This window comes from Gigantopelta aegis, chromosome 14 (genome assembly GCF_016097555.1).
Source record: "Gigantopelta aegis isolate Gae_Host chromosome 14, Gae_host_genome, whole genome shotgun sequence".
NCBI classification, from domain to species: domain Eukaryota; kingdom Metazoa; phylum Mollusca; class Gastropoda; order Neomphalida; family Peltospiridae; genus Gigantopelta; species Gigantopelta aegis.
This window is the reverse complement of record NC_054712.1, coordinates 34,399,842-34,423,635: the sequence shown is the minus strand read 5'-3', so window position 1 is coordinate 34,423,635 and position 23,794 is coordinate 34,399,842. Positions and strand designations below refer to the sequence as shown.

The 23,794-nt window shown below is 34.5% G+C and overlaps 1 protein-coding gene across 2 annotated transcripts in view; it reads left to right on the top strand.

The window, feature by feature from the left end:
• Positions 1-23,794, top strand: part of LOC121388180 (apoptotic chromatin condensation inducer in the nucleus-like) — a 71,745-nt gene that overhangs the window by 10,919 nt on the left and 37,032 nt on the right. For both annotated transcript variants that reach the window (XM_041519443.1, XM_041519442.1), the window contains exons 5-6: positions 3,865-4,047; positions 8,269-8,392. In XM_041519443.1, coding sequence (XP_041375377.1) covers positions 3,865-4,047; positions 8,269-8,392 — 307 coding nt within the window. The remainder of the gene's footprint in view (positions 1-3,864; positions 4,048-8,268; positions 8,393-23,794) is intronic.

Here is a 23,794-nt window from a genome sequence, read left to right as displayed (position 1 = left end):
CTTCTCATCCTTTTTACTTCTTGTATCCTTTTTACAACTATACATCTGACTGGTGCATTTTAAATGGAGATCAATTAGTACAAGTCTTAAATAGTTGTGAAATTGTATACTGCAATTATGCCAATATCTAATAAGACAGCCCTGACTAATTGATAAAAAGTTAAAGTTTGTTTTGTTTATCGACACCACTGGAGCGCCTTGATTAATTAATCATCGGCTATTGGATGTCAAACATTTGGTAATTCTGACTTGTCATCAGAGAAAACCTGCTACATTTTTCCTAATGCAGCATGGGATCTTTTATATGCACAGGAAAGCACACACCACGGTCATTGACCAGTTGTGGTTCACTGGTTGGAATGAGAAAACCCCCATCAGTTGAATGGATCCACTGAGGTGGTTCGATCCTGCAACACAAGCACCTCAGGCGAACACTCAACCGACTGAGCTAAATCCCACTCTTATCAGTTGATAATGTGAAAAAAAGTAATATGTGGAAAGCAAATAGTGAATGGGTACTCAGGTACCCACTCCTTCCCAGGCAGCAATAATTCACCCTTTAAAAATCCTTGTTCTGCATTAATTAATAAAACACCGGCCTCGGTGGCGTCATGGTAGGCCATCGGTCTACAGGCTGGTAGGTACTGGGTTCGGATCCCAGTCGAGGCATGGGATTTCTAATCCAGATACCGACTCCAAACCCTGAGTGAGTGCTCCGCAAGGCTCAATGGGTAGGTGTAAACCACTTGCACCGACCAGTGATCCATAACTGGTTCAACAAAGGCCATGGTTTGTGCTATCCTGCCTGTGGGAAGCGCAGATAAAAGATCCCTTGCTGCTAATCGGAAGAGTAGCCCATGTAGTGGCGACAGTGGGTTTCCTCTCAAAATCTGTGTGGTCCTTAACCTTATGTCTGACGCCATATAACCGTAAATGAAGTGTGTTGGGTGCGTCGTTAAATGAAACATTTCTTTCTTTCTTTCTTTAATTAATAAAACATGTTTTGAGGGACGGTGTGTTATTGTTACTGAATCTACAAGTAGTTTGTAAGCCTTGCACCTTTTTTTGCTTCATGTAAAATGAATTTTTAGCTACCACTTAACACAAGAACACATTTAATTTCAATTTGCTGAAATTAATTCTTAAAGCTGTAAGGTGTAAAACATTTCAAATTTAAAGATGCAATACCATAGTTTCTACCCTTTGACCAGTCCAGCTTGGGTGACCCTACCAGGAGCTGATGCTCCAGCTCGCCTAGCTCTTGGAGTCATTGAGACATGCAAGCTACCTCACCACATCAAGGAATGGACCATGAAATAGTTTCATATGTCATATTTTGCTATTTTTACATATTTGTAATAAATATAAATAACTACAAATTAAATTGATCCCGATGTATAATCATTGCATAAATAACAAGAAAATATAATAATTGTAATGTGTAGTATCACTAGATTTATCTCTTACCATGTCATAACAAATCTTAATTATGCAGTTGAAGACTCCACAAAATTTAGAAAGTTAACTGTCAGCAGCTGGACAGAGACTGGTGAATTGCACAAAGACTGCAAACTTATTGGCAATAATACCCTGGCATAACATTATGGAGTGTTGGCCTGAACTGAATACACCCAATTCTGTTAGTGATCCTCCAAAGCAGGACTTCTAGATTATGGTAGCCCCATTCCCATGGCTAGTGATATTCAATGTTGGGATAGCAAATAACTACTATCGCCATGCCCAGTGTCTAGTGACAAAAAAAAGAGAGAAAGAAAATGCTTCATTTAAGTCTTTATTTTGTAAATATGAATATCCAAATCGAAGGGTTTTTAAACTGTATTCCTCTTTAGGTGACATATCTGATTATTATTAGTAGTAAAATTGTATTTACTTAAAGTAGGGCTATTGAATTTTTAATCATGGCTAGTAAATGTTTTTAATCACTGATCCCATGGCTAGTGGATTTTTATAAAAATTCTAGAAGCCCTGTCTAAAGATTTTCTTGTATATATATATATATATACTGATGGAAAGAAATAAGGGATCAGATGTTTATGTTATATAATTTGAATTCACTGTACAGTTAGAAATGACACAAGAAAACCTGAACTTTAAGTTGTTTTATTGAATATTAATAACGGTTGTGTCCCCCATACACCCGCGCAAATTCAGCACAACAATCGGGGCATACTTTGAATGAGAGTACGGTGCTTGAAATGTTGTGCCACTCGTCTCGGAGAGCCAAGAACAGTTGATCCACGTTTTGGGGTGCAATGGGGCATTCATGAACACGACGACCCAAAACATCCCACAAATGTTCTATTGGATTCAGGTCTGGACTTTTTGCTGGCCAGGGTAAAGTTTGGATATTGGCATTTCTTAAGCAGTCCACCGAAACACGGGCTATGTGAGGGCGTGCATTATCATGCTGGAACTCAAAGTTGCATCCAACCCTGTGTGAAAACGGTATCACTACCGGCTGCAAAATGTCGTCCCTGTATCGAATACCAGTGACTCTTCCATCAAGCCGTATCAGATCTGTCCTGTTGTCGTAGATTATCCCGCTCCACACCTTTACAGAACCACCCCCGTATCTGTCATGTTCTTTAATGGTACATGCAATGTATCGCTCATTAAGACGGCGCCAAACACGCAATCTTCCATCAGCATAGTCAAGATTGAAGTGAGACTCATCACTAAACATTGTACAACGCCAATGACGTAGTTGTCGTACCCCATATTGACGCACTGTAACCTCAATTGTTTGTGTTGGGCTGTCATTTTGATTCCAATAACTGGTCGTCGACTTTTTAACCTGGCTTCTTTCATTCGATTGCGTACTGTTCGGTCGCTGATTCTTAGCCGACATATAGCCCTGAATTCAACATTTATTTTAGACGATGGCTTAAATCTGTCCCGTAAAGCAATCGGGCGAATCCGACGATCCTGTCGAAGGGTGGTGACTTTACGTCTTCCTCGACCAGGTCGCATTTTCACATTGCCAGTTTGTTGGTACAGGTTCCATAACCTTGATATCATGCTAATTGACTTCCCAAGATCAGTTGCAACCTGTCTAAGTGATATTCCTGACCTAACCATACCCACAGCAGTCCATTTTTGAGCTAAAGTCCTGTATTGTCGTACCATTTCAAAACCCGTTTTAACCTGTAATCTCCATACAACAATAACTTATATACCCGAAAGAACATTGTGGAAAAATCGGGGAAACATATTCTGCACTTGCATTACATTACAGGGAGTGAGTTTAGGCTCAATCAATAGCGTTGAAATTGTATGGGAGTTAATGCAAAACGCGCAATCATGACCCTATTTACTGATAGTAGAAAAACGATCCCTTATTTCTTTCCATCAGTATATATATATTTATTTATTTTACTAGCAAAAAATAAATAAAAATGTTTTGTAATTTTGATAAGCATATGGTTGAAGGTATGATTTTATATTTCAAAGAAAAACTGGAAGAAAGCAACAAAAAAAGAGAAGAAAATCAACAACAAAAGGGTTAACTTTTTTATTACCTGACTATATTGAAAAAAAAGGGTGGGGTGGGGGGTGAGAGAAAGAACCTAAAAAAATAAAAATAATAATAACCGACCTAACAAAATAAATAAATAAAATATTGTGTGGGATAACTTTAGAACTCACTCAGGACGAACAAACATGTAGTGTGAACTGGTTACATTAGGGACGAGCAGACTTGGAGCGACCTAGACAAGGGACGAAACGTCTGGTATTCTACTCGGACAACTCAAACGACACAGAGATGCCGATGGAGGTCGAGCAGTAAAAAACGTCGAGAATTTAGACCGAATGTATTTAACAAGTACAGTGTTTTTATTTCAGAAGAAAAGTTACGGGAAAGCGCAGAAGAAGAAAAATCGTCAGCCGACGAAAGTCTGAAACTAACGGGTCAAAGTGAAATGTCACCGGCCTCACAAGACAAGGTGAAGGTCACGAAACGGAGCGCACCTGTCCAGTCGTCAAACATGGTGAAACGACGTAATCGCAGTAAAAACACTGATAAAAGTAGGTTGCTTCATACCATACGGTGCTTTATATCATTCGTGTGTTTTCAATAATGGCTGTTTGTATATTGAGCAAATTTATGTTTTATACGTGTACGTGCTCATAAGAACAACGCTTTAGAGTTTCAATAGCGTGCGTTGGTACATAACCGTGCCATTATAAAGAAAATGGCGACGGCAGCCATTTATCAAAGGTTTTGTAGATCGTACGTGTCTTGCACAGATAATTCGTCCTTTGTACAACTAACACGGCGGCATCACACATTAAAGTAGAAATAACATATCAATTAAACAAAACTGCTTTCACAAGCTTTTGTTGGTTATGATACGACGTTGAATGTCGCAAGTACCACAAGGGTATTGGAACCAGCTGGCCTTGGCAAGTTTGCTGCCATACATGATACAGTTGTTTGGAGATTTCTAGATCAAGTGAACATAAACACATGAGGCTTGATGATGCATACGTTTTGTGGATATTTATTGATCAATAAAAACAATATATTTATCTTGCTATTGTGACATTTCAAAATAGTACAATTTGTAGCCAATAGTAGCTGTGGACATTAAAATATATATCAGTAAGTCACTCAGCACCCCAATCAGTTCAGGTAGTTCAAAAGTCTGAAACCAAATTGTTAACAACTGTGATAAATTGCTCACCTACCTTTATTTTTCTTTAGAGTTTACTCACATTCTTTTTTCCAGACAAAAATCTTGAAAAAACCCGCAAACAATGTTACAATGACACAGATTCCACATACTAGATGATAACTATGTCATCTATATCAGCTTCACTGAGATCGCATAGGGTAAAAAGCATTTAATGTTGTGTTGGCTGCCATTTTGCCTTTTTATGGGATACTCTCCAAGAGGGGTGAAAGGATATGACTTAATCTAACAATGTCATAATGTGTTATGATATAAAACTAAAAGCAAATATGATGTCATATAATTTTTTTTAAAGTTTTTGTTTAACGACACCACTAGAGCACATTGATTTCATATTGATAAGTCACATACTTCAGACGCTTTCACCCCTCTTGAACAGTATTCCATAAACAGGCAAAATGGAAGACAGCAAAACAACTGCATGTATTTTGCCCTATGAAATCTCTGCGAAGTCGATATTGGTGACATTGTTACAGTCTCATGTATGGTTTCTGTGTCACTGTAATGTTTTTTTCACAATCTGTGTTTGGACGATCTAACAGTAATTAAAGGTAGGAGAGTAATACGATCTGACAGTAATTAAAGGTAGGAGAGTAATTTATCTTAGTTGTTAACAATTTGGTTTGGACATTAGTTCAAGAAGTCTACTGTTACAGAGCTAGATGCACCTTAAGACAGTTATAATTGTGCTTTGCCATGAGAGATAACTCTAAATATTACACATTATTTGTGCCTACTACTCGGTAGCCAAGAGTCCCCCTTTAATACATTAGAGCAGAACTCTTTGCCTACTTCGTAGGGTGCAGAAATGGAAAATATTACACTAGCCAGCCGGAGCAGAATCAACTAAAATTTACTAACCCACCAGAATTTCTACTAAGCTGCCAGACCTTAAAAATGACAAATCAATAAATTTTGAAATATTTTGGTTAAAGACAAAGTTTTTCACATTTCTTTGATATTTCAAATTCAAATAACATCCCAAACAGAACAAACTATTCAAAACACTGGCAACATAATTTAAACAGGGTTGAAAATTAACATAAAAACCAAGGTTGAAGTTGAAGAAAAATCTTACTGGACCTTCTAAAATTCAACTAGCCCTCCAATTATCACATTCAAATTTAACTGCACAGCCAAATTCAAAACTAAAATGTTCCTCCAATTATCACATTCAAATTTAACTGCATAGCCAAATTCAAAACTAAAATGTTCTTTGTTGAATAATAACCATTTGCTCATCGTATATAGTCCATTTGCATCAAAAGGAAACCAATGAATTGGCATGTAACTTCATAATTAATAGTTAAAATTAATTTAAAAACATGTAATTAAGTTTTGAACCCATAACTCTAACACTTTTTGAGAAAAGAAATCCCGTTTAAATAAAAACGGTTCTTCACAAAATACCATTTAAATTATACATATTGAATCTCGTGTTTAATACAGGGGTCAAGACAAAATGCTAGAACAGCCAAGGTATGCAGCTTGACTTGTATTGTCTCTGAAGTAAAACAAATAAAATAATGCAGCACAAAAAAATAAAGGTAGAACTGCACAGGCTTTGGTATATAAACTAGTCTGGGTGGCAGTCATCTTTGTGGCAGTACAAGAGATGAAATAAACTTTGTTGTGATACAAGAGGGGGTAACATTTCCAGTAAAAGATTTCCTCCAGAGTGGCCGTCCTATAGACAAAGCACGTACATGTGTGCGTTTGATTTGGATATATTGTAAATGCTGTGTACAGTAGTAGGCGACTAATCAAATAAATATTGAAAGAAAAATAAATGTGACCAAAAAATAATATATGATGTATCATATAACAAAGCATAAAACCATACTTATTGTTTATTACAGTAATATTTGGACAGTTATGTCATGTAAAGCTTGGTGTCAATTTAGATCTGATCTGTTCTTATTTCATGCAGATTGCTTAAACTTAAAACAATACCAACAACAATAAAATTGATGGTCGCCCAACGGACTATCTTTGTAAAATTCTTTGTCGCCCTTAGCCAATAAAGGGCGACTACTAATTTTCAACCCTTTTTAAATGTAAATAAGCCATTTCTAGGAAGTATTGACTGTTGGCAGGCTCTGTTTCCACAATGTTGCGTTTGCGTTGTTCGGAACTCCAAAGTCATCTACTTTCAATACAATACATGTATTATTGTGTATCAGGGTTCTTACTGGACTTTCTCCATTGGGTGTCATTTGAGCTTTCTTGTGAAATTTGGGGAGTCCCATAATAGGATTTTAAAACTAAAAAAATAAAGAGTCCTATCCAAGTTCCATGCTTCAAAAGACACTTTTCGAGGGTCAGTGAGATCCCTGTGTATTTAGTCGTAATTCTGAACCTTTTTGTTTGAATGGTTTGGACTTCTGGCATAACTGATGCGGTCACAGATTCCATTCACAAATTACAAATAAACATCAGTCTGTCAGAAAAAGACACTGCCTGTCTAACTGGTAGTTGCACTTTTTTAACAGGGCTCAAAACTCGCCAAAAAATATGGTGGACCCCCCAAAATAATAATGGATGTTGGCAAATTATGTTAAGAGAACCACGAGCAAGATTTTAATGTGGAATACAAATATTAATAGTGGCTCATATGTTATAGCTCTAAACAAGATCAACTAAGTAATATTATTTGGGCAACTAACACCATTATTTTTTAAATATTTAAGTCTCCAAAATGGGACATTGGTCGTATTTGGCGACTGGACACAGGCCGTTTCGGGCCCTATTTTTAACTTGTCCATCACAATTTTTACTTGCATTTGATGAGTGATCAAGTACTTTCTGCTCACCTGGACTTAGTGATAGGTAAAAATCCTGTGTTTTTGTTCCGTGTCCTCAGGGTTTGTCAAATTAACTAGCCATCGGTTGCAGCTAGTGAACTTTTGGTATGGGGTAGTAGAAATTATCATCTATTACTATATACATTTAAGGCACGTCCAAATGTCCATCTATATACATAATATAGTCCGCCTTTTTTCATGCTATGGAAATAAAAAGTTATTTATTTCTAACCCGATTGTTTTCTAAATTGAACACAAAAACAGTATTTTTATTTTATTTCCAAAACACTTTTACTTTTCTTCTTACGTCAAATAAAACTGAAATTATTTACCAAACATTTTTGTAGGATGGGATGTACTATAGCTCTCAAACGGCCAAAGTACTTGTGTTAGAGTAGTACTTGATCAGTGTTTGTATATATGCTAAGAAGATTTTTAGCTGTACAGTTGATGTCATCTTAGCTTGAATGACCTCTAGCCCTATCCTGATTATATATGTTTGGTCATCCGGGTTTAAGCTGCCACTCCAAATCGCCAAAGTTATTTAAAGTTGAATTTGGCTGCTTAGTTCAACTGTTATGACTTCACCTATGTACCCTAAAATAATTATCAATGTGTCAGATCTCATATTCATCATTAATTGCAGTAATGTTAATCAGCACATATTTGCCAATCTTAGTTACAAGAACATTTTTTTTAAAATAACTTTTTTTCATTGATTTTGATACATCTTTTTTCTTTCTTTTCAGATGATAAAAAACGTTTAAAGGAAATTGATTCTAATGGGAAACAAACCAACATACACAAAAGCAGGGAATCCAGGTCACGATCTCGGTCGCGATCACGATCTAGATCACGATCATTATCATCTAGGTAATCACAGTATTGCACATTACTCATGTTCTTCCCATTCATTAAAATGTCGTTGCTTTAAAATTGCAAAACTTACCCAAGTCATGGTACCAAATCGTTTAAGATATGACTATATTTCATATTTTAGGATTATATTTATTTGAAACATTTTAGTTTTATTTACGTAGTTCAGTGAGTAACTAGAGCTCATCTAGTAATCCAGAATTTTAACAATCTTTGGTTAAAGGAATGCTCTGTGTCTTTCGCTGTATTTTCTTAACCTAGATTTTTAAAATTTAAAGTTTTAACTTTTCTTTTGTAACCACTTAAGCACATTTTATCATTGATTATTGAATGACCAGCATTTGATAAAAGACACCTGTTCTTGTCGATTGTCATCCTCATTCCTCAAACATGTAACTTGAAGAATTCTGTAATTGTCTGTTAAAGAATAATTAAAAATTACACATAAAAATACATGTATACAACTAAAAATGAAGCCAAAATGTATACTAGTACATACCTCGAAGATATAAGGTAACAAATCACCTAAACAAAATATCCCAAGAATAATCTTATTTAAGAAAGGGGACCATTTTAAAATGAACAAACTTTTTGTTTTTTTAATTTATATTTTATAATTAAAAGTATAAAAATTAAGAATGTGCTTAACTTTAAATGTTAATATAAGTTTTTTTTAGACTTCAAGGCCATATAGAACAAATCCTTTATTAAAATGTTCAAATGTTTTACCTGTGTATTGTTATGAATTAATGTTTATCAACATCACATGCTCAAATTTAGAAGAATTTGTTAAAAGTAATACGGAAAAATGCCAATATAGTGAATGATAAAAGAGTAGTAGTGGGTTGGGTTTCATTTTTCAAGAGCCTCCATTTTGTTGATTACCTTCACAGCTGTATATGGGCTATTTCAGAGTATGACAAATATTTTGAAAAGTCACTAGCCAAAGGGCTAGTGGGTTTGTGAAAACCACTAGCCCACCAAAATAAAGCACTAGCCCAAATTCCTCCACAATTATAACTGGATTTTTATATAATTTTGGTAACATTACACATTTACGAGTATAACAGTAAAATAAAACACACTTAAATAATGTTGTAACTTTCAGCTTTTTGTCGTGTCGTACGTTTGGTCTTTTGTCAAATGTGATCCATCGTCATTGTCCCGTTTTCGCTTTTGGCCCCCCCCCCCCCCCCCCCCCAGGAAAAATAATTGAACAAACTCGTGGTTGGTATCTAAACCCACTATCAAACTAATTAAATTTAAATGAGGGTACGACAGTGTGACACACGGTAATAGATGGTTCAGTGTAGTTATATATTTAGGTGATGCCAATTGCTCAAATACAGGGCATTATGCCGTGTCAGACCGATATCAAAAGAATATAACGGCGACATCTAATCCGTTGTTAATTGATGAACAAAAAAGGTATTATCTTGTATCGACAGCAGTGACGTATTATCCAAACTGCTACACGTAATAGGCCAAACCGAGTCATTGCATATGCGGTTACCATTAAAGTAAATTGTTTTCCTGATCGCTGATAACCACATGTCAGCGAAGTGTTAAATTAGAAAACAATAGATAAATAAAACAAACACTGAAATTCAAAGCATGGCTGGGGTTTACTTGATTGAGATTAACCTGTCGTCGCGATTTGTGATTTCCAAGCTCTTAGCCTAATAAAACATATGTGCGTGACGTGTCTAACCAATCAAAGCACGCATGTCATTAGACTTATTTCCTGTGCCAGAAACTTGAAAGGGAAAGGTAAACAATGCATGCTGTAACTGTGACAATGTAGAGATAGAATGTTACTGCAGTTTGCAGACCTAGCTCAAGTGGATTATTATTATATTCTGATTGCGTTGTTGATATTATTCGATGACAAACGTCACAATCAAATTTATTAAACGAAATTTCAGCCGAGACAAAAAGCAGAAAAGAAAACCCCCACGATCGAGCGATAACGAGAGAGGGGGGAACCGCAGGGCTAGTGGTTTTGCATTTCTCACTAGCCCGAACTTAAAAACTACTAGCCATGGGCGTCGGGCTAGCAGATTTGTCGAACTGCTATTTTCACAAAAAAGGGGCAAATAACGGTAAATCAATTGTAGCTACAATACTTTCCACAAATGAGCATGTAATGTAAATAAACAGGGATGCACATAAAAAGCATTATCACTTGATGCACTGGATATGATATTTGGCCATGTAGATGCATTAGAAAAGCTTGTGATTACAATTATATACCCAAAATGAGCACTCCGTTACTGGGTACAAAAACACGTTATTGTCATTCTCGCAATTCTCAGAGACTTGATGTCATTAATAAACTAAATACCGGCGTCGTGGCAGGCCATCGGTCTACAGGCTGGTAGGTACTGGGTTCGGATCCCAGTCGAAGCATGGGATTTTTAATCGAGATACCAACTCCAAACCCTGAGTGAGTGCTCCGCAAGGCTCAATGGGTAGGTGTAAACCACTTGCACCGACCAGTGATCCATAACTGGTTCAACAAAGGCCATGGTTTGTGCTATCCTGCCTGTGGGAAGCGCAAATAAAAGATCCCTTGCTGCCTGTCGTAAAAAGAGTAGCCTATGTGGCGACAGCGGGTTTCCTCTAAAAACAGTGTCAGAATGACCATATGTTTGACGTCCAATAGCCGATGATACGGTAAAAAATCAATGTGCTCTAGCGGCGTCGTTAAATAAAAACAAACTTTATTTTAATAAACTAAATGTTTTCGTAGCATTTCAACTAATTTTATGGTGAGCTCTAGTTAAAGTGAGTACGCATGCCTTTAAAGATGTAGTAAATATCTTGCATTTAAAGTAAACCACAATGTCCTATTGATGCATGACATAGTTATCTCAGTTTTCGTTTCAAAGCATTTATTAGGTAAGTGGTTATCCAGATCAGCATTTTCTCAAGAGCACAGAGTTATGTTTCTTTCCTGCTTTTTTTCTTTTTTTTTGGACATTATCTCATTCCAGGGATTTATCCAGGATATTTTGCCAGGGTGCCATGTGGGGTTTCTAGCACAAGTAAATCATACTTGGGATGATGCAATACACAACTAATACATTAATTTATTACAACAGACATAATTAAATATATATATATTTGGAGGAATTTTTAAGCATAGAAATTTTGAATTTTTAGTGCCACTTTCTTTTGGGACCCACAGAATGCCGAAATAAATCCCAGAATTTCATAGAGTACTTAAGAAATATTTCAGTGTTAAGGGTATTTGTGCTACATTTGAGGAATTCTGTATTCCTCTTTGGAAGATGGAATAGCACTAGAAGAAAAAGAAGTCTTAATCACATGAACCTGAACAATTTCTGCCACTGATTTTGTAACACTTTGTCGACGGCTTGTTTAAACACATGAAAGTTGACAGTCACTGCCATATCAGATTTTCCTAACCTTCACAGCAACTTGCCTGCTGTGATATATTGGTAAACACAAATTGGGGGACTTTCTTTTGTTGAAAATGTTGGATTAGCATTTACTATTATTTATTAACTAGTTTACAATCACATAAAACAAAAAGTTCCCTGCAAATACATTCAAACATTTTGTGTTTTCATTATCTGGCCTTTGAGAGTGAAGGAAATTTTACAGTTTTCACAATGAGTATTGTTTTGTATTTGCCATTGTTTATAAATTAATGCTTTTTGTACAGTTGTGTAATAGGAAACCAAACACGACAGCCTTTTTTAAAATTTGGCTGGAATTCTCCAAGTAACTTTCTGGGTTTTTTTTTGGTTTTTTTAAATGTTTGTATGCAAGGTCTTTGAACCCTTTCCCAACTAAGCACGTATAACTTGTATTCTTGAGAAAATGTTGATAATAATGGCTGACCATTAATTGTAGATGGTACCATGGCTTTTGAATATTTCTTTGTTTACAGATGGTTCTTCACATTGTCTTGTGTACATATATGTATTAGCTTTAACTTGTTACCTTTGCTTTCTCCCCAAAATGCTAAAAGAATCTGGATAATCTGGGGCATTAATAACTCATTTTATTATGGTGTAGCTTCAGAATTCACGGGAAAAATATGTAAAGTATGAATGATATACCAACAATTTAGAAAACTTTATGTAACAGAATTTATATATAGCCATGTACTTAATTTACTTAAGAATATAAAATATGTTCTTGGCAGTTAAAAATACTCTCTTTTTTCCCCATGTAATTAAAAAGATTTTTCGTATATCCCTTATTGGATCCACACACTTCCAATTTGAAGCCATAAAAAGTCAGTATTTCAAAAACTTTTCAAAGTTTATCATTTTTAGAATATCAAAACCCCTATTAACATTGAAAAGTTATTATTAATTTTTTTCAGCAATGCAGATTATGATGATATAACTTCTGCAACAATTTAACACTGTAAATACTTTTTGAGTCTTAGTTTGTATAAAATATTGATCATAAGTTTTTAAAAAAATCCTTAATATCTATACCTACAGATTCCGTGTGCGTTTTAATTATATTATTTCCAAAACTTTAGGAAACAAAAAAGTGATTATTAAACCAAATTCAATAAATCTTTCACTTTGGTATCTGTTGTAGGATAACCAGTAAAATTTAACTATTACAGCTTACGGTAAAAACAACAACTGAACTTGAAAGTATTGACATTTAGGAATGCCACTTGACAGCTTAATACCAATAAGACTAGAATGGATGAATGAATAATGACACCCCAGCACAAAAATACACATCGACTATTGGGTGTCAAAACCAGTAGCACTACATGTAGATGCTATTTTTAAGAATTTACCTGTACAGGCAGGAATTACAACTTTTAAAACAATTGTATACATTGGAAAAACAAATTAAAAGTTATTCAGCTAGTTGGCTCACAAGCACCATGTAATGAGGGTAGAATGACAATTTCTTACTGGTAAAAGCTTGATTGTGGTCACATTAAAAAAAATATATTATTCTGGTACATTAGTTCTATTTTGTGATGCGTTTGCAGATTTCTATTCAGTTTACTAATGAACTTGGATATAAGTTACGTTGAAGTCTGATTGAAATTTGTCTTATTTAACTCTTTAATCTTTTATATCATTTAGTACATAGATAAGAGAGTATAATTACATTTGAAGGATACGAGTATTCATCGAGTAATGTCTTTCTGTTGCACATCAGTTAGTTTTCACCAGAAGGAATATATGCAACAACCGATTTAATGGCATTACCAAATATGTAGCAGCTGGGTAATGCTTTGGTTCCACGCTGACATGCATTTTATTTACATTTTGAGAAGAAGAAAAAAGATTGTAGTTGATGTTTATGATGCATTAACGGTTGTATCAAAGTGTGTTAATGTCTCTTCGTCATTGATACAATATGCACATGATGAAAGCCCTTCAAGTCTGCCTTGGTTATATCTGTTTATAAATAAAATTTGACGATTCATTCTGAGACACAGTCTCAGCATAATGTGTTAATAGTTAAGTTTTTAGATCTTGATGATAATTGATTTTACAATTGGCTGTACATACTGCTAATTTTAATGTCATTTTACTTGAATTGTAGAGCTCTGACTATAGATCATGCTCGAGGGTCATCAGTATAAAAATGTACATAGTCTTTCAAGTATATGTTGTTTGTTGGGCACACTACAAGTCCAGATTAATTAAACACTGATCCAGGGTGGCAACACATACATTTGTAAAACATGCTGGCATAATTTACTTCTAACTCGAAGAGAATGTGATAACACAAATGGCTGTATATTGTGAACAAGAATGTTATTAGTAGGTGGCCGCTGGTGATTTTTTTTTGTCGCTTATTTAATAAATGTTCATCGGTTATAACAAATATACAAAGCAATTCTTTCTGACTGAATGGTATTTTTACATAATTTGTGCATGTTGATAACCTTGTGATATGTGTGTGAAAGATCATCCCTGATTGGTAATTATGGTATGGTGTTAATATTTAAGGTACTAGTAAACCAATGAAGTTTAATCATTCGTACAATTTGTTCACGGTCACATAACATTCATAGCAGATGGTAATAGTCCACTTTTCTTTTTAAAAAATAATTTAGCGGTCATGTCATGTCTTAATGTCATGACTGGTCAATGCTAACATCTTATTGACACCAAACAAAACAGACGTTTACTAGTTAACTTTTCAGATATTTTGTAATTATTGAAGGCAGTGGAAATTTGATAAATTCAGATGTGTTTCTCTCATTCTTTTGATAGCCTATGTCGTACCAAAACAAAACCATTTTTATTTCATGATACAGTATCATACTATTCTATAAAATTTAACAAATTCTATTTCATCTGCAATCTTTAACTACAACCATTTGTTTCATACCAAAATAAGAATGTGGTGATAGGAAATAGAGAGCACTGTTTTTGTGACCAGTAACTTTTGTTCTTATATTGCTTTTGATTGCAGAGTTAATTAACAGTTACGATGATCATTTTGAGTTCCGTTATGGCATTGTCAGCAGAGCTTTTCTGATACCGATTTGTCCGTCCATCCGTCAAGTTTTCCTTTCGAATTCCATCTTCTACAGTTTTGAATGAATTGTTCTGAAACTTGTTACAATGGTCCAACTGGGCACCCTCCACAAATTAATAGAGAGAGGTTGTGGCAATGTAAATTTTATTTATATTATTATTACACTTGTTTAAAATTTAAGAAACAAATTTCCGAGGTCTATCTTCTAGAGTTTGATTGGATACTTCTGAAACTTGGTATAAATGTCATCAGGGGCAGTCTTCACGAAATGATAGAGATATTTTAGAAATTTTGAGTTTTTTAATTTTTATTAAATTTAACAATTTTAAATAAAAATTTAACATTGAAAATCTTCTAGAGTTTTGATGGAGAGTTCTGAAAGTTGGTACTATGATTCTCTGCGGCAGTCTTCACTTAGTAATATATATTTTGAATTTGTGGATTTTTTATTAAATTTAAACATTTTAAATAGAAATTTAACATTGAAAATTTAAAAGTATCTTTTTGAGTTTTGGTTAAATGGTTTTGAAACGACACGTATTCTCAGTGGCAGTCTTTACAGACTAAAAGATAGAATTTTGTGAACTTTAATTTTAAAAAAAGCTGAAGAATTTTCTACTACTGACAAGATTGATAATATATAGCGGAGCTCTAAAAGGCAATTGACCGTGCTTAAAGGAAATGCAAATGGTGCAATAATGTTCATTTTATGGCAACATCACGGCATTATATATTGTACAAAATAAAGAATGAGAGGGTTACACTGTTAACAGCAAAATCAGTAATACTACTAACTACTCTCTGATAATATAGAATAAGAAATATAGTTAATGGGTGATGGTGATGTCTGAAAGATACATGTAGATGTGTTTGCAATTGACAGTAACTAATGTTATACAGGTTGGGGAGGTGAGGATACCAGCATTAAGAGGATTATCCCGAGTTTTTGCCGATTGTACAGGATGATGTTTTTAACGATTGTAATTGTATATTAAATATATTTTTCTAAATAAAATGTTAGTGGTTGTATATTAAATGTATTTCTGATCATACTAGTCTGTTTCTGCCAGAAATAAAGTTTTGGATATGACACTGGAATTGAATGCAACAGGGGGTATGTGTGGGTGGGGGGGGGGGGGGACCTCCCCCAGAAAGAAAATGGGTTAAGTTTAAGGTTATGGTTAAAACAATCATACAGTAATGATAAGAATAATTAATTTTGTCGAAAAAAAAGAAGTGGGTATGCTGCCATACCCATTTATTCTCTGGCAGAAACCCTGCTAGTGTTTTCTAATATGTACTTTTTCGTACATAAGAAATTAATGGGATACCAAATCCAATTTGGACGACTTAAAAACATTAGTATGATCAGAAACACATTGAATATACAGACACTGACATTCTATACAAGAATCTATATTTAATATGTAATACTAGTCATTACAGATTTTTTTAGTCAAAAACATCTTACAATGCACCAACCTCAGGATAGTCCTTTTAAAGATTTGTTTACATAAATGTTCTACTTAGAGTATTTCAGAGGTGACGATTTAAAATGGGGTAAGTTCGAAAAATTGTTTTCTAAGTTTTTAATCATAGCCAAGTATACGTAATTGTGTATATAATCCCATTTTGACATTTATTTGGGGTTTTTTTTAACCATTTTTAAAGGTAATTCTTGTACGTACATACTTTGTTGTTAATAGGATCCCCATTTGTTTAGTGATAGTTGTGTTAGATTAGTCGTTTTCTACGTAATATACTTCATGAAGTATGATGGGGCGGGATATAGCCCAGTGGTAAAAAGCTCGCTCGATGCACAGTCGGTCTGGGATCGATCCCTGTTGGTGGGCTCATTGGGCTATTTCTCGTTCCAGCCAGTGCACCACGACTGGTATATCAATTGCTGTGGTATGTGCTACCCTGTCTGTGGGATGGCGCATATAAAAGATCCCTTGCTGCTTATCGAATAGAGTTGCACATGAAGTGGCGACAGCGGGTTTCCTCTCAATATCTGTGTGGACTGTAAGCATATGTCTCGCGTCATATAACCGTAAATAAAATGTGTTGAGTGAATCGTTAAATAAAACATTTGCTTCATGAAGTATGATAACCCACCTGTTAGTACTGTATTTTCATTGTAGCAGTTGGGATGGAAATATACGGGTCTGTTGATGGTCACAGTGTAAAATTGCACAGGTCTGGAAATTCAGTACAAATGATACAGCAGAGATTTTTCCAGAGGGTAAAATGGGCAAAAATATTAAAGGTTTCAGATAAAATTTGTGTTTAATGTTAAACAGTTTAAATGTTCTTGTACGACTTTCAGTGTCATTAATGTTTTATTTTATACTTGATATATACATTATGACATTGTTGAATTGATTTTTGATGACATAACTTCGGCATAAGTGCTGGTAGACTAAATCTCTGGTGTAAACCCTGAACAGATACATGTAATTGAGTATGACTGGCCTTTGAATACAACATTCATCTTGGCATTTCTCGTTACATGATTTCACCTTTAAATTCTGTGAATGATGAACAAGTTGAATGGATCAACTCACAGGTGCATAGTGTTAATTGGTAGGTAGCATGTGGCTCTTTCTCGTAGTGTTGGGAATCTATGACTGCTGCTACCTACATTTCGTGCTTTTAGCTAAATGTATATGCATACATCAGTGCATTCATTAGATCTTATTGTAGCCAGCTACTTTCCTTAAACAGCTTCCTACTTTAAAAAAGAACACCCTGCATTTGACTATGAGATAACACTATGCTGTAATACCAGGAAAGAGGCGGGACATAGCCCAGTGGTAAAGTGCTTGCTTGATGCGTGGGCGGTCTGGGGTCGATCCCTGTCAGTGGGCCCATTGGGGTATTTCTCGTCCCAGCCAGTGCACCACAACTGGTATATCAAATGCCATGGTATGTGCTATCCTGTCTGTGGGATGGTGCATATAAAAGATCCCTTGCTATTAAAGGAAAAAATGTAGTGGGTTTCTCCTCTAGACTGTCAAAATCACCAAATGTTTTGACATCCAGTTGCCGATGATTAATAAGCTCTTCTGGTGAAAACAAAACTCCATTGCAGGTGTACAGGAAACGTTTACTCAGTATTGCGTCAACTTGTGATTTGCTATGCACATTTCAGAGATTGCTAAATAATTTTCAGTTGACATAAATTGCTAATCATAACTTTGAAAAGTTTTGTTCCCTGGTGTAATTCTGGGGGTGTGCACTATGACTTTTATGTTCGACATGCATGTCAAATACGAAAGCCATTCATTTGAAGATATAGGAATTAAATGTCATAGAGAAACATTAAACAAGTTGTAACCAAATTGTAAATGATTGTTGGCTTGAGGTTGGATTCATGGAGTTAAAGGTGTGCAGTTGAAAGATTATCACTTGACGAACCGTGTAGCTCAGTATCAAATATGAAAGTCGTTCATTGTAGAAGTTGGAAAAACATGAACCAGGCTGTTCAAGCTAAATAGAATTCTGCAAATGCATCACAAAATCTAACTAATGTGCCAGAATGACATGTATCTCTAAACATAGAACTTAGAAGCTGGAAAAAAAGTGAAAATGTGATTATAGTATTATTATTTGAACTTTAACCAGACTTGTAGCAAATGTTGACTGCTCTCAGATGGGTATATTTGACTGAACAAAACCTGGATGGACATTGCCATTCTATCGACTCTTATAATGTGTGGTATATATTAGTCAAAACATTTCAGGTCTAATTTTTATTAGGGCTTTTTTTTTCTTTCTTTTCTTTTCTTTTTTTTGGACTACTGTGACATTGTTATGGACCACTTTGGCTGGGTTGTGACTCATCAGGAGTCTGGTTCTTCAGTGGTTAAGTGTAACTCTAAATAATACCTGAAACGGTTTCCAGTTAGTTGTTGCAACCCGTGTATAATTATGATAGCTTTATCTATTTCAGAATTTAATGGGAGACGTTCTCATAAAATACATTACAAAGTTTCCACATTCAATTAATAATTTACCCATTGTAAACTCATTTCATACCGTATTGTTTGCTTAAGCCTGAATATGCTTCATGTTTAACGGGTAATGTACATGTACTATTAAATTGTCAGTTACAAATATTTTATTGTATGATTGTCTCCTCCTCTCCCCCCCCCCCCCCCCCCCCCCAAAAAAAAAAAGGGAAAAAAAGAAAGACACCCCCCACCTCACCCCACCCCCACTGATTGCATCTTTTGAATAATTTTGTTTGATAATCTGTGCCAAAATGTGTTACAAATGCAAAGTGGTATGTATTGTCCTGTATGAAAGTTGCAGTTTTATTGTGTATATAAGATATTTTAAATTTGTTTTAAAAACTTATCTTATAACCAAAAGTTTTATTTAAAATCTTTAAACTTCCTCAGGAGAATAAAATAATGAAGTGCCATTTTATCTTGTATATTGCATTACCAGTTATTATTTTGTAAAAAAAAAAAAAGAAAAAAAAAGGGGGATAAATACTACCAAAATAATCCCCAACAAATGAACATAAATACATTTTAAAATATTACCTGAATGAATAACACTTGCATATTTTTTTCTCTTTGAGAAAAAAATCGAATGTTTAAAAAAGGCCACAACATTATTACTTTTCCCCAGTGTATAATAAAAAGACATTGTACATAGAATGATCTGGTACAGCAAACAGTAATACCCCATTTTTCAAGCTGTGTGTTTAATGTTAAACTTAGTAAGTTTACTATTTCTGTATTGCATCCATGTATTAAAATGTACTTTGCATTTATCATCATAAAAACATTATTGTTTTGCTCTACAGTTAAATACTCTCTTAAAATTAATAATTGCTAACCAGTACTTGATATACTGCAGCCATTTTCAAATAAATACTGCTAGTTATTATTGTCATTTTCTTAATCAAAACATTCAGTAAAATAGTTAGTTTTTTGTCTCCCCTTATCAAACAACCCATCTGTGTAACTGTACCCCCTTCTGTCAAACAACCCACCTGTATGATTATGAGCTTTATGGTAACTCCATAATTGTGTATGGATTACAACCATTTTCACAACAGTTTTTATTAGTAGGGTTTTTTTCTTCACTTGGATCATTGTACATTATCATTTCATGTCTTTTAACATTTGTACAAAGCATTTAATTTTTTTTATTTTATAACTGGGCATTGGTTTGTATTTGAAAGTTTGTAAATTGTTGTGTGTGCGTGTTAAAAGCTGTCCACTGTAATTGTGAAGGAATTGCAACGGAACCATTGTGAAACCTTTCACATTTTTGTTGATACCTTATTGGGCTAGTTCGAAATTATCAGTATTTTCATGGTTGTACAAAGTGTATGACCTAGGTTGGGGTGTATCTCTGTCATCTATGAACTTCATAACTGTCAGGTATTGTGTGGAAATCAGTGTTTTTTAAATGCAGCTAATGTTCTGCAAATTAATTCACTTCAGCTGTAGGGTCGGACTGAAAGGTTGCAAGCATCACTGTCTCTTAACAAAATAATAATAATAATAATAATAAAGTTGTTTATATATTATTTTAATTTTTTTGTATATAATTCGGCCATAGTTGTTTTATCCAAAATTGATCCACCTGAAGTCCCATCAGTTCCCACACACAATAATAAGTTGACAGTTTGTGAGTGGATGTTTAATGACGCCCCAGTATAGGCCTCTGACAATTGTAAGACAATCTAATTTTAAATAACCTATTTTTCTGTCTTACATTATTATTATTAAGGACATCATTTACATGACGGGTTATGCGAAAAGGAATTGGGTTCCCTGGGTTTATTTTTGTGTAGCCCATAAATGAGTTCCTCAGATTGTCAATTCTCAGAGGTGTTTGGCACCAAATTGACAAAGTACTACTTAAAAAGGAAATTTGTACAACCATGAATATGTTAATAATTTTTGGACACAACACATTTGATATGTTTGTCCATTATTTTTTGTATATAATTATGTCTGCATTAGTTGCCTATTTGTAATTTTGTTTTTATGCAGTCTTGTTACTGCTAACATTAAGTGTGCATTATAAAATTGCATTCAGATTGTAACAGTCTGTCAGAATTTGTTGTCACTGAAATTAAAATAGAGAACCTTTTTTTTTCTTCTCTCCATCTGTATTTTCATTTTGTCATTGTAGAAACTCATAAATGAATAAAAAAGTAAAACACTGATGCTTAGTTGTTTGGTGTCACAGTTGTTTCCTGCCCACTTTGTTGTCTGTACCCTATTTTATTTCAGTGCCTACTCCTGACAACCTGTTAATGAATGTTCATAATTTTGCCTGATTTGGCAATAATAATGTCACTTGTGATGACTTGTCCCGATTGGGCCATGTAAAAATAAGCTGTTAACATTTCTTGCAATATCATTTGAATTTTGTATTTGCAAGCAAACAGAATTATTCAGCCCCCACCCCCTCTATTTTCTGATATAAATATACTCATGGAAAAAAGTTCTTGTGCATGTATATATTTTACAGAATTGAAAAAAAAAATCTAATAGTTTTTATACGCCCATCTATGATGTGTCATATTGTTTTTAAAAATTATTTGTCATTAATTTTATAAATATTACAAGATGATTAGCACAATTAATGTGTACAGTATTTACAAATTGCAGCATAAACTTCATAGATGGTTTGAGACCATTTTATGTGGTGTTCAAGAACTTTTTTCTGCAAGTATATATATATATATATATATATATATATATATATATATATATATATATATATATATATATATATATATATATATGGGCAACTTGTAAATGTCCATTTGTTTGGTACAATCAATAAGATGTCAGCATTGACATATATGGCCGATTGTGTTGTCGCTGATTCTTCAAGTAATTAAGTTATGCCAGCATGTTTGACAGATGTAGTGCTGATCAGAATCTGTGCGGACAGCTGTATGAATGTCAGAAGAATTGAACTGAAAGACTACTCTCTTTTTTGTACAGACGACCCTTGAGCATGAGCTGTATTCACAGAGCCGTGTCGGCTTTAACTGGACATGACCATCAGAGAATGTATGATATGAATTTAGTGATGCCAGTATATGCAGCCAATTATGAAGTCGCTACTGATAGTTGTCTTGAAAACCAAAATGCCATGACAGTGTATTTGTGGTCAGTTGCAAAGTATTTGCTCCAGCCTAACACTAATGCAGTTTCCATGGTGATGTCAACAGTTTGTAGCAATGCTGATGTTTAGGGAGTGTTATCAGCATATACAGGCAGTACACATGTCCAAGCATCAAGTCTTAACATGTAATACTACCAGTCGGGCTGTTTTGGATTTCATTGGTGTGGTAATTTACATTCGGCTGTCTGAACGTTGTCAGCATTTGGTTAAAGTCTCGTTACAGTTCTTTGATTGGATTTCAACTTGGTATTGGCTCCTTTTTGTTATATAGAGATCATTAAATAATGGTATGTTACAACTATTTTGTGATACATTTGCAGAATTTTAAGTTTGGTTAAAGATTCTCTAATTAGCTTGAATTTAATTTTCTCTATTCTTTGAAGAAAGTCCTGAGTTAGCTACTACTGTAAAATGTTTCCAACTAATGCATCCTTTTTTACCTTACAATAATTTTTTATTTTGAAAAAATGTATTTTAGGAAATAAAATTTGTGCTATTACAAACAATAGGATGATCATATATACTCATTGAATGTACAGACGACTTGGGACAGTTTTAAAGAACTGTCCTGAATTAGCTTTCATTGAAAGACACAGCCTTTTTGGTGACTAAATTTATACAATGTATGTTAAGTATATTTTCTTGTTTAGAATATCATTGTCTGTATAAACAAATTGTTACTTCCCAATAATTTTGTATGTTTTAAAAAAATATATTCATGTTAGGAAGCAAAATAAAAAATGACTTCTGCAACAATTAGCACACAACTGCAGATACTAGTATTTTAAAGAATTCAAAAAAAAATTAATATGTAATTTTAATCTTTAAAAAATACTCTTTAATTAGTTAGACACATCTAAACAATAGCTGCAAATTCAGGACTGTCCCTTTAATGAATGACTTTCATATTTGGTATGCCTGTTCACCGAGTGAATAGGACCCCAGGGCAAGATCAGAGTCATTTGGAACATTGTTAACATTTAGTTCAGGTTTCCTTAACTGCATTAAGCACATGTTTTATGAGTGTTCACTAGGTAAGTCTTTCAACTGCACAATCCCCCCTTTCCCCAACCAGTTCCATGCAGAGTCAACGGTCAAACTCTAAATCCTTTTAATTGATGGCTTCCATATGTAGTATGTATGTTCACCAGGTGAGTCTTTTTAGTTGCTCTCTCGGTTCTGTTATGTCAAGGTCATATCATGGGACAGTATTTTAAAATCTTTGGTAACCAAAAGTCTGTCCAGGTTGGCACTGATAAGTTTCGTGAGAATATTTATAAATGTTTTAACGTTCAAGACATGAAATTGGCAGCATATGTTATACGTACAGCTAACAGCTATTACTTCACAGCTGATACAAACGGCCTGATCGTCGGTAATGACACCTGTAAACGTCAACCAACATATCAACGAATGCTCAAATGCAGTATTCTTTGCTATTCCTCATAAAGTATAATATCTACACAGGAGGATCCCTCTCCCCTAACTGAGTGCACCTAAAACATCCCAGATATCATGTTCAGATCAAGGCTTTTCACTGACAATGGTACAGTGTCGGTTGCATTCTGCTGCAGATGGTCGACTACTACTATGTTGAGGTCGAGTACTACTATGTTGAGGTCGAGCTTGTTATGCTTGAAGATGAGTGGCTTGCATGAAAATAAGAAACCACAACAACTACACAAAAGTGCCATCGGTGATGCTCTATACCTACAGCAATTT